This window comes from Trichomycterus rosablanca, chromosome 27, assembly GCF_030014385.1.
Source record: "Trichomycterus rosablanca isolate fTriRos1 chromosome 27, fTriRos1.hap1, whole genome shotgun sequence".
NCBI classification, from domain to species: Eukaryota; Metazoa; Chordata; class Actinopteri; order Siluriformes; family Trichomycteridae; genus Trichomycterus; species Trichomycterus rosablanca.
In genome coordinates this window covers 4,445,468-4,458,516 of record NC_086014.1, presented here as the reverse complement: position 1 = coordinate 4,458,516, position 13,049 = coordinate 4,445,468, and the positions used below count along the sequence as shown (strand labels likewise).

Below are 13,049 nucleotides of genomic sequence, written 5' to 3'. Positions count from 1 at the left end.
ATGCATGAGTGAGAGAGAGAATAAAATAAGACAGATAACCTAGAAAAGCTTGTACATACATTCACATGCACACTAACAATCCCTTCTGTTTAGAATCTGTTTACATGGTGAACAGTGTTAATGCTCTTTCAACTGACCTCTTCATATTTACTACATCTGTCGGACAAACCAAACGCAAATACACCTGATCAAATATAGTATAAATAGTACATCAATTTATTGCATTATCACTCCACTCATTGCATTGTAGCTCCACTATTTAGTTCGTGCTATGTGATTTGTAGTAGCTCCAATTGGCTTGACTGCAGGTCTTCGGGCTTGCAGAAGGAAACCCACACTGACTCAGGGAGAACATGCAAACTCCACACAAAAAGGACCCTGTCTGCCCGGCCAGGAATCAAACACAGGCCATTCTTGCTGTGAAGCGACAGCACTACCCACTGCACCACTATGCCACTGAAAATGTGACACTAGAATTTTTGTTTACACAAAAGAACATAAGAAACTGCAAGTTTCTGCATTTCGCGCCTCTGTTTTTTTAATACTTTCTTTTTATATCTGCACAGATATAAAAATGCATTGAGTACTTTTAAATACACATAAATAGCATTCCACTAAAATGTTCTTAGCATGAGGTTAATAATATAATTAAAAGGAAGAGATGCGGCGGTGAATGTGTTGTGCCCTGGAAGAATGTGTTCTTGTCTAAGCGCAGTTTCTAGGTGGCACCAGAGCCAGCGCAGGTTAAGCAGGATTAGGTGGTTGAGAATGAATAAATAAACAAATTAGATTTATGCACATCAATCATGTAATGATTCGCTGATACATTAAAAGTAGATGAACATAAAATGCTGAAGATTTTTTATAGCTGAGAGAGACAGTGTAAGGAAACATGCAAAAAAAAAACACAATCTGAATGACACCTGCTCTTCACCCACTTCAGCAGAACAATAGCAGCATTTATTAAGAAACAAAAAGACCCTGAGGAGAAATAGGACCCTTGTTCTGTGAATTCTATTTGGGGGGAAAAAAGCAGCTCTCCCTCTCAGCTTCTTACACACGGCAGACTCGGCACAGTTCGGCTGAAGAGCGGGGAATGGAGGCGGGGGGGGGGGGGGGGGTATCAGGACAAAAAGGCTAGGAGAGGACATGCATTGCTGGAAACTGAGATGAAAAAAAAAGTGTGTGAGGAAGAGAGAGTGAGTGAGTGTGAGAGATGGGCTGTGGGGGGTGGAGGGGGCTTAAAGCGCAATAAAACTTTGGCCATTGTGCTCTGATTAGATCCGTCTCAGAGTAGTCCCTCCCCACCCCGTTTGAGATCTATATATGCACACACACTGTGCACAGGCAAATCAGTTCACATACTACAGACAGTGTAGGTGTAGAGAATTACAAGGCAAGCACATGGTTACTCAGTTCTCTACAATATCTCAGTCAGACAGCTAGAGAGACAGAACACAGTACCTGCCAGTGTTAGGAGTAGCAGAAGCTTGAACCTGAAGACAGAAAAGTAGACACTGTACAGAGCACAATGGACATCTATGCCATCTCCTTCTGGATTTACATGGGAGTGATGTCCGTGTTAGTCGGTGGCACCCTGAAGAAGTTCCTGGCTTCCCATATCCGTGCCATGCCGTCGCTCGTGGCGTGGCTGGGTGCCACGCTGCTGGTGGAGAGGCTGTGCACTCTGTGTATGCCTGCCGTCCTGGCACTCGCTGTCATCTGTGCCACCTGTTGGCTTTACTCTCTGTGGGCTTCCCCACCACCGGTTTTGCCTGTTGAAAGCAAAGCAGTCTTAATCACAGGTAAGAAAATAAGGAGATTGAAAGGAAGTAGTATTAAGAGCTATATTTAATGATTCTGATGCTTTGCACATGAAGCAGCTGGTATGTTGAAAGAAAAGAGAAAATGAATTGAATTTATAGATGAGCAATTTGAGCTAAATTACTTATGTGGTTAGATCCTTATAGATGAACACATTGCATAAACTAAAAATAATCAATTGGATGTTTCATATATTTCGAGGTGTATATGATTATTGCTTGTGTTGTTGCATCATTAACATCTGCTTAGCTTCAGGCGATACAGTTTCACTTACCTTCTTCCATAAAAACTTGCTGTTTTCTTAATGACTTTAAGCTGTCCAGTCCTGAGTCAGCACATCAGGTCTTAATCAGTATGCATCTTCCACCACACTTCACAGTTGGGATGAGGGTTTTGGCAGAGACATTTCCTGCTGTAAGCAATACAATAGAAATAATTAAGCCAACAATTTTACTACATGCTTCATCTTGCTCAGGTGTTTTTGTGGGTTCAGAACCTGTGCCTTTCAATCCATTGCATGACACTATTTACAGTTCCTGATATGAGTAAATGACCAGGTTGAGATACCAGTGCACACTACACTTGTTTCTGGAAGCTGTGGGGAGCGAAGTCCCTAAAAATTCATGAGGAGATAGAGAGAACATGTAAAACTCCTCACAGGCAGTGACCAGAGGGGAACTCAGATTCAGTCTCCTGTTGAAAATGTATGGTGCATCATGATAACGACCACTAAGAGTTAAGCAGCTGAAATCTCGTATCGGTTCCTAAGTTATTAAAAAGTCTCATTAATAGGAAGGGTGATGAAACACAGAGCTAAACATGCCTCTGTCCCAACTTTTTCTGAGTGTGTTGCAGGCATCAGTTTTAAGATTTATTTATATTTACAAAATACAATGATTAGTGAAAACATTGGAAATATTTTTTTCTACTTTTGTCAGTTAAATAAAGAATTAAGAGAATTCACACATCACAGATTCTTCTTTTCAAAATGTCCTAACTTTTCCAGAAATGGAGTAATACTTTATCTGGCTAAATGAACAATGCTAGTGTAACTTACTATGGACTTTATATTTAATTACATGGATAACAGTGAATTAATTATTTAATTAACAGTGAATTTTAGTGCTTCCTGACGTCTGGGGAATTTACAACCTTTTTTGCATCCATGGAAAGCTTTTTTAAAGTGGTGAACTTGCATGATCACAAAGAATTAAGCTCATAAATTAAAACTGTAAATTAGTTTTTTCCTGCACAGTTTTCTTATCTCCACTGGTGTCTGGACCAGTGTGATTTATAATGTATCGAGTTCCTCCATTAAGTAATTAGACTTGTATTTCTCGTAAAGATTTTGGCGTGGAACAGCTCTTTTTCTTACTGAGTATTTGTGTGAGAGGAGTTTATGCTAAGCTATTAACTTTTAATCTTCTTTAGCCAATGTTTACGCAGCTACACTGCAGCTTATTCACTATTATAATCCAAAAGAATAACAACGTTTTTTACATTTCCTATTACCCATCCGGTACACACATTGAAGTACCATTCACATGAACTTAGTGATTATACATCAGCTGTGATGCCCTGCGATGGATTTGCACCGTGTTCAGGGTGTAATCCAGCAATGTACCCAGTGCTTCTGGGCGATGCAGGACAAACTGCAAACCTAACAGTTACCCGTGTATCAGGGTAATACAGTTAGAAAAAATGAATGGATCTGTAATCACTGGGTTTGTATTTTAGGATTTGGACTTTACACTAGAAGGCTGTGTACATTCCATGTGGTTATGAGTTCTGAGCTCTGCACTCTTGGTAATCAATAGTCCTAGAAGGAAATAGAAGCAGAGGTAAATGTAGGTGACTGTCTGTACCAGTTTAGAAGTATGTTTGTTTTTCTTGGCTCCCCCATGCTGCTTATCTCCTTCCTGACTCACCGTAACACACTGTACTGAATGAGTTCTGAACTTTGTCTCTGTATGGAAATTCTACTACGAGTAGGCTGGACTTACAGGCTGAGACAGAAACGGGTCTCAGATGTAGGTGACCTACTTCATAAAGCCAAAACACAGAGAAATCAGTTTTACTCAACAAAAAGTGTTCTTGTTTTAAGGACAATAAAAGTTAATTACTGTAACACAGACCTGTTCAGAGTCGTAATTTTACAACCAATTTTGGAAGCATGATGTTCTGTAGGAGATTATTATTATTAATAGGAGGATAAATCCATTAAACATTGTCTACTGGCATGGCAACCAAGACCAAATCTTTGCTTTATTTAACCTCTGTTGGTTTTTGATCCTTACTCAATTGAATTATGGTTTCTTTTGTCTCTGGATAATGGACGTATGCTACTCTGATCTATAAATAATTACATAAGTAGAGGTGATTAAATTAAAGGGCCCTTATTCAGACTGGTTAAATTGGATATTAAAAATATAGATGTAAAAAGTTCATATATTTTGACTTTTAATCATATATTCACATACATCTTCTTTGTGCAGCCCATTATGCAGAAATGATTAGCATGACAATAATTAGCATTCCAACTGTGCGTGATAGAAAATACAGATTTATAAAAAGCTATTATGGGACAGGCAGACAGAATTAAGAGCCCCTGCTTCTACTTCATCACTGCTCATGTGATTAGCAATAAACCTTTCAAATTCTCGAACGATTTTAGGTGCTAATTTAAAAGCAGGGGTATCCTTCTGGCACACAGCAATGTGAAGCTTTGGAAAACTTTGGATAGTGGACAATTCTCAGCATATCCCTACCACTTCTGGTAAAACATCTGGTCACTGGAGGTCCTTTGGGGGTCATTTTTCATGAATAAATGAGGTACGGGAAAGTAACATAGTGTACAGAGCCCTGACACTCATACTTCGTATCAAATCCGACCGAAGAGAGCAAAGTGGTCTTCTGCTTCTATAACACATCCAATCCACCTTTTGCATTTTAATATCCGTCCTCCGTCACTTTCAGTTGCACAGCCATGAACAAACAATTTAAACCAAATTAATCTTCAGCCCGGAAGAAATACATTTTTTATCAATTATTGTGTACATACATTTTGTTCCCTGCCAAAAGTTAATTTCACCAACTTCACCATGGAAACATAAAAACAAAAGATCATAACAGGAAACCTGATTATACTGAATAACTTGATCAGACCGTGTTTGTTGTTGTATGAGATCGGTGTAGGTCATTTGCATATAAGAGAATTTTTTCATGCTGTTTCCCATGTTGGAACTTGCCTTTAAGCATGGCTATGATGTTCTACTTTGCACTAAGAAAACACAGCAGCAACCGAACAATTTTTAATAAATGCTGATCAACCTGGCAATCAGCCTATGCCACTGTCTGTGAGGAAGAAATTAAGAAAGTAAAAGAGATGGGATGTGTGTGTGTGTGTGTGTGTGTGTGTGTGTGTGTACACGTGCATATCTGCTGGCAGTTCTAGCAGGTTTTGATTTTACTCAATGTCCCTGGATATGCTCCAGATCTCAGTTCATCTCCATGTAGAGTGATGAAGTCAACTGTTCTCCCAAAATACACATACCACACTCATTTAATTATCTCACTACCGCCTGAAGCATAGCCACAGCTGGAGATAACTAGAAATGTACAAATCAGCTGGCCAACCATGCAAATAGATAAAAGAAGAACACTTTAAATTGGTTAATCTGTAAATAAGAGACTAAAAATGTTAGCCTAAATGAGTTAGCCTTGATTATGAGATTAAGAACTGTTTGAGTCTGCTGAATGCTGTAAAAGTAAGGTAAATTTAAAGTGGCGAGTGCCAGCTGAGTACAGTTGAGTACCGAATAGTCTCCAACGTTAGAGTCAGACGTTTTCAAACACTTGTTAGGAATGTGTGTCATGAGATTTTAGTCACATGTGCAACTGTTTTACTGTGACTGTTTTACTGTAAAAATATTTTAAAAAGCATATACTTCAAAATCAGCTCCTTAAAACTTGACTAGTCATATGGGCACAGAAGTCACCAGCTGTAGTCGATCACTACTGGAATTAGAACATCATCTCACAATTTTAAACATCATCACTGTACCACTAGATTAATAAATCCAAGTTGTTTAATGTAGGTTCATTTATTAGTTGCTAATCATGCTTTAAAAGGCAGCTCAGAAGTGGGAGATAAATCAAGGGTCAAATCATTTTTTAATGACATAAACGTTAGCATTTGGCTGCTCTGTTTTGTGAGACTTTGTTGCTTTTATAAAACAGCCCAGCCTTGAACTATTAAATCCATACAAATACAGTACTTCTCACTGATTATTATGTTACAATCCAACACTGTAAGTATAAGCATTAATAGTACTTAAAAGCTCTTTTTGTACATTTTTGACAAGTTACACTGTTGTTTGGAAAAAGAATTAGTCGGCTAAGCTACTGCGACACACAAATAAAAAAAAGTACTCTGTCATAAGTAGCAGTTCAACCAAAACAAAAGCTTCACTTGTAAATGAGAAGGTTATTCCTTGACAGTGCCACCGAAAATGATTAAGCTCTTCCAGACACTGTTTGTGTTATAGTGACTGTATCGCTGTTGGTTTAATGCACCTGACATTAATCAGTGTGCTTAAAATAGTCAAACAGTAATTAAAGTAGGTGTCCACGTGTATTGCTTGTAGTGATTCATTAAAAATATAGCTTTGTACTTTAAAAACTCAAAATAAGCTGAGTCATTATCTGTTGCTGGTAATGCAGTTAACGCAGCACAGCATGTTGGATTTAGCAAGGAGCAGAGCCAAGGTTGTTAATCATCAAAGTGGTATTCCCCCTCTACCTCCAACACAAACACACCCTTGGAACACATCTACAGAAACGGTGTGTGCATTCACTCCATGAGCTCGAGAGTTACACTCACACTGGGAGTGGAATGAGAGGGTGAAAGGCCAGCCAGATTGTACCATGTCCTTAAATTACCCTGAGATTTTAAAAAAGCTCTTTTCAATCTTCTAACAATGGTTATTTTATTTTATTTATAGTCTACCTGCACAAACAGACATGAGCTCTACAGGTTTATGGTTGAATACTAGATTAGAAATGTATTTTGACATATTTCATTAAATATATAAAAGTAATGTTTAGAATACATTTGGAAAACATTTTGGAAAGGATCTCAGGTAAGAATATTTAAAAACTACCATTATATTTCCATTATAATCCATTATAATCCAACAACAATCAAGAATTGTGCAATGGTCAGTTAAATTAATCTAATAAACAATAAGTAGTAATAAATAAACATTATTCTAAATAGTCACAATGACTAAAAATGTTTCATAGAGTATAGATATGAGAGCACTTAAATCAGTTTACTAATGTAATCGAGGACCAGACAGTGTTATCTTTAAGATGCTTCACTAGTCAGATATGATTAAAGATACTCTATCAGAAGTATAGAGTATAGTAGTTTCTAAATAAACAGTATACACACGGTATTTTATCTTCATCTTGGACTAAATAAAAATAATCCATTTATGGAACCATCTGGATGTAAAAGAAAGTTTATCATAATATCATAAATTTCAATCACTAAATCACTAGCAATTGCACTCTTTCCATGTGTTTTACAGTATCTTGAAGCGAGACATATACAACATGATTCATGTAAATATGGAACAGTAATTTATGTGGGTCTACTGAATAAAGAAGAGAGAACAGGTGGATCACACGTGTAGTCTTTTTTATTTCTCTTTAACTACACTTAATGACTATAAAAATAGTGTTTGATTTTGAAGCGTGACTGTGATTGCCTCTGTCTCTAACATGTGATCTGTCACACTTTTAGTGCATGCCACACACTTGTTATGCTGCCTGCAGTCACCAGGGCAAAACTGAAATTAAAAAGCAAAAAATACACTTAATACTAAACATAAACTATATTACTATTATGTTGGATGCCTGCAGTTCAGAGGATAACAATAATCCTTAAATTTTTCAATATTAAGATGATAATTTCAATAAAACATGCTCATTTTAGTCCTAACTCAGGCTTTCTTTTTTCCCCACAAAGGGTGTGACACTGGGTTCGGCCACGCCACAGCTAAGCATTTGGACGCTTTGGGATTCCAGGTTTTTGCGACAGTGCTGAATGCAAACAGCGAGGGAGCAAAGCATCTCCGGAGCAACTGCTCTTCACGTCTGACCACACTGCAGGTGGACATTACTCAGCCTCAACAGGTTCAACAAGCACTGATCGACATCAAGGCCAAGCTGGGCATGAAGGGTAAGGGTAATCTCACGTGCTCCCACGGTTTCACCACACCACATGCAAGCTTCAGATGCAACACACGGCCAGCACTCACGTTTCCTTTTGAATAGATTCCTTTGTTTTCATTTTCTTCTCCCGCTTAGATTCTTGGAAGAAATGTTATATATAAATAAGTTAAGATTGTTATAAATAAATCACTCATTATAGAGTGGCAGTGCCATTTTTATAAGGCAAGCACAACTTCAGACTATTTGGCTGGGTTCCTCCACTATTGTTTACATTCTGAAAGTCATTAAAGTCAATTCTGTTTATGTGTGCATGGAAGGCAGCATTGTAAATGCAGGGTTAGTGACACTCACTAATTCATACCTTTCCTACTGCGCCATGTGTAGTGCTTGGCAGCGTATCAAGGGTTCTCTTTATTTTACCAAACATGCTAAGTACAAGATGTCTAACAGACCAATGACTGTGAAAAATTTCTTCACTTCTAGCACAAGATCGAACAAGACAAAACATTCACTTTTTGTGCCAGAGCCAATCCACGGTCTAAAAATAAAGTGGTGACAGAGAACTGGACCTGTAGCTCCTAAACGTTTAGGATGAATGCAAAGTTCTGCGGAAAGGAACATAATGATGCCATAGAAATGTAAAAAGCGTAACATTTTCGTTCTGGAACAGCAACATCAGAGTTAAAAATAGACTACTTTTTTATTTTGTCCATTACTACGCGTATGTACATGACAGATTTATCAGAACTCTGTAAGCCATTAAAAGTTTAGACCAGTATTTGGCCTTTTTATCATGTGTTCCTTTAAGAAAATATCTTGTTTTGCTATTTTATTCTGCATGTTTAAAAAAAGTGTAGCCTAAAGTGCATCTCAGACAACATACAGATAGGGTATGAAACAGCTTATTAAATTTAAAGTACAAAAAAGGATACCAGCCGATGCCAGAGAACAGAGTGACAAAGTGAGGGTGCTTAAGATCTGGACAACTTGCTGTTACTGGAGGAAAAGTGAATCCGTCTCTGTATCAGAACATTCTGTATCAGAACAGGATCATCTGTCTGAAATCTGAAGCCGAGGTGTGAGTGGGTAAAGCACTAGGACAATAATCCAGACCTAAAAAGCAAGTTTATCTGTCTGAATTTTTCAAATTTTATTACATTTTCTTAATAAAGATGATTTTTACTGTGAGTAAATTCAGTGCCATGAACAGAAGTAATATCATTTATTATTGTTATTATTATTATTTCATTATTGTACCAGAACTGCACACACTAACACACATTTAGACAAACAAGCTGTTCAGGACACTATGTTCATGTTGTCAGGATTTGTAGCACTTCCAAACAAATAAATGATTCCTGGACAAATGCATTCCCTACATTCACTTATCTCAGATTGGCCTTCAGTTAGACCTAATATTAATACACATTCCACCAAATAATAACTCAAGAACTTCTAATAACTCAAGAACAGACTGCTGTGTGCATAAATAACGAGACATTTAAACACCAAAACAGATAACCAAGCAGCCATATAAGCTTTAGCATCCCTTACCCTGAACAAATGTTGGTTTTCCAGGACAGTTTCCAGGTCCAATAGGATCCTATTTGGGGAATGAAAAATGAATAAACTGATTATTGATGTGTCCCTTAATCTCTTTTAGGTCTGTGGGCTCTGATAAACAACGCAGGAGTGTGTGTGAACTTCGGTGATGCTGAGCTCTCCCTCATGTCGAACTACCGAGGCTGCATGGAGGTGAATTTCTTTGGGACCCTTGCAATCACCCAGGCCTTCCTGCCATTGCTGAGACAGAACAAAGGAAGAATACTAACCATATCCAGCCCCTCTGGTATGTTTTAACTTGAACATTTACAAACAGGATGTATGGCATGGACAGTACAAATTTAGGCTAGGCAAAACTGCCATGTAATCCCACATAAACAAACAGCCTAAAAAAGCTTGAGATTCTATCTCTATTTATTTAAGTCCAGGAATGCACTAAAAATTGTAAACATAGTAAGAAATAAATTGTTGGCATCAGACTCCTGATTCTTAAGCCTGATAGGTCTTTGGTTTTTAATGGCACATAAATCTCCTCCCCCGAGAAAAGATTCTATCTTGCTTTTGCATTTATCTGATAGCCCAAGTCTAAACAACATTTCATTCCTTTTTTTCCACACTTGCGCTTTCCGTCACCACTCGTTTACTGCCACTATGCCAAGTGGAGCAACGGCCTGGCACAGAGCTGTCTGCAAAAGTACTGGCATCCAGCCCTGTTAAACAAAGACGCCTCCATCTGAAGGATCTCTGTAAGCAAGAGTTGCAGGATACGCTTTCAATTTGGCACTTAAGAAAAACAGATGCTACCATCTGAACCCCATCCTGCCATGTTCCAGTAAACCTCCTCGCAGGTGGGCGAGGTGAAGGTTTTGAAATGATTCTGTTAGATCCTGGTGATGATAAAAAAAGGTACCTGTTAAAACACAAACACTATTTCTTTCTCTGTATCCTGAGCAAAACCACATGTTTGTAGACTGCACTGTGCAATTAACCCCGGCAAACTGTGCCATCCCTCTGATCTCAGGCTGCTGTAAGGTGCATGGTCTGCATAACAATTGCAATTATGCCACTCCATAAAAAATCATTTGTATATATTTTTTTTAAAACAAAAGCATTTAGTGGCTGAGGGCCGCACTAATAAAATGACACAAATTAATTAAACAGCAGATCAAAGGATCAACATAGACAGCTTAGAATAGCTTCAATATGTAAAAATGTTGACCTTGTACCTGACCTACTCACTCACTGTGTGTGTGTTGTGTGTGTAGGTGAGCAGCCCTTTCCATGTCTGGCATCCTATGGAGCCTCAAAGGCAGCACTGAACCTTTTAAACAACACACTCCGTCACGAGTTGGAACCATGGGGGGTCAAGGTGTCCACCATCCTGCCTTCTGCTTTCAAGACAGGTAAGGAGACTTCACTTCAAGTTGATCTAAAACGCAAGTCTACCATTTTAAAAATACATTTAGTTTTCTTTGCTGTACTTAGGACAGAGCAGTAACACAGAGTACTGGGAGAAACAGTACCAGCACCTGCTGCAGAACCTAAATCCAAACCTCTTAGAAGAGTACGGTGAGGAATATGTGCTGGAGACCAAGGAACTCTTCCAGAGGTACGCCCAAGCAGCTAATGACGACCTAAGCCCTGTTGTCAACACCATCGTGGAGGCGCTGTTGTCACCGCAACCTCGGCCGCACTACTACGCCGGCCCTGGTGTGGGCCTCATGTACTTTATTCACAGCTACTTCCCCACAAGGATTAGCGACAAATTCCTGCAGAAACTGTTTTTAAAGAAGAAGGTCTTGCCGCGGGCGCTCAGGAAACAAAATAACCTGAGTCTCATTAATGACAATAATAATGACTCCAGCAACAACAACCACATCATCAAGATGAACTAGTTTTGTTGAAGCTTAGTGTACAGTTTATAGAAATGCTATAGGACCACTGATGTAATCAAGTTATAGTGACCTGATGCAAATGAGTTTTTGTTCTGTGTTGTTTTATAAAATGTACAATCTATACAAGTTGTTTTGTATTGTTTCAAAGGGATCACAAAATTGGTCAAACATTTACAATTTGCCTTCCAACCAGCTTTTGAGAGAAGTTATGTGGTAATCTCTGAGCCTTTAAAAACACCACTTAAAGCATTTACAAGCATTGGAGGTTGGTACTCACAGGATCATAAATAAAGTCTGGTTTTGCTACATCAAAATTGCTTAGAAAGGGGCTGTAATAAGCTTCAGAACAGGGTCATCAGCAGTTACAATACATGGACATGTACATTTATTAATGGCTGACAACAAACAGTAACAGTTTATTTAAGTCACTGTTTTCACAGTATTGAACATCATACAAACTAATTTACAAAAATACTTTCAAATATTGTGGTGTCACCTGCCACAACAGTTTGTCATTGATATTGTCATGACACAGAAGCTGTTTTAAACCTCATAATACATACTAAAAGGCAAGTCAAAATAGTAACACCACTGGCGAAACATGTGGCATTTAATCAGATGTCTGTTTAGTTAAAAGCATTAACCAGACTTTAGAAGTGTAACTTTGTCTGCAAATTCTCTCAGGGGTCCTCCCAAAGTTACTGTAATAAAATGTGTGCATCACTGAGCCACATTCCTAATCACAATTTTATACCACTGATGCCAGTAAGTCTGAAATCCATTCTAAAGTGGCGTAAAAACTAGAACAAATCCAGGATGAATTTATTTACATTATTTTACTTTCCTCTTATAATTTCCACTTGATTCATCCTCTTCAGTTGTTGTTTTCATTGTAAATATCTTTCATCTATTTCTAAAGTCTCAAATAAAGCATTTCTATTTCCTGGCTTAGTTAGGTAGCTCCAAGCAATAGTCATTATCATATTTTACCCTTGCAAAACAATGCTGTTGTAATGTTTTTGTACTTTTGTTTCTTCTTGCTTGTTTAAATTGATGTTTTTTCATATGAGTATTATTATTACAGATCAGAATAATTATTCCTGATTCATTACAAATCCTGTAAACTGTGAAATTTTATACAAAACTAATAAAAGAAGCTCAAAATGAAACATGCACTTTGTGGTCATTTAAATGAATGGTGGTGGTGGTGGAGAGAGATTACTTGAATATCTCCTGCATCATACTACATTTTCTATCAAAGGGCCCGAGTGATGGTTTGCACCCCTAAGATGTGCAATACATAACCTGCACCATTTCCTGAACCCAAAATCTTGTCGTCACTCACACTGGCCCACTTAGCAAAGTGTTGTATATATTTGTCCATGTTTCATTGTGTTTACAAAAACCCAGGGTATGATTCAGCCCAACCAGATAAAAGGAGAAAGAAGAATGTACATGGTGACATTTCTCTTGTATTGAGCTGCAGCAGGAACAAACTGGATTTAGATGTGTTCTTTTATCCATTCA

General features: G+C 38.0%; 1 protein-coding gene across 1 annotated transcript; it reads left to right on the top strand.

Annotated features, from left to right (window-relative positions):
• The first annotated feature begins 1,353 nt into the window (after positions 1 to 1,353).
• Positions 1,354 to 12,691, top strand: hsd11b2 (hydroxysteroid (11-beta) dehydrogenase 2). Its single transcript, XM_062989398.1, has 5 exons — positions 1,354 to 1,805; positions 7,859 to 8,071; positions 9,728 to 9,913; positions 10,893 to 11,030; positions 11,113 to 12,691. Exons 1-5 carry the CDS (start codon positions 1,532 to 1,534, stop codon positions 11,520 to 11,522), a joined length of 1,221 nt encoding a protein of 406 aa, XP_062845468.1. The 5' UTR covers positions 1,354 to 1,531; the 3' UTR covers positions 11,523 to 12,691.
• Positions 12,692 to 13,049: the final 358 nt, after the last annotated feature.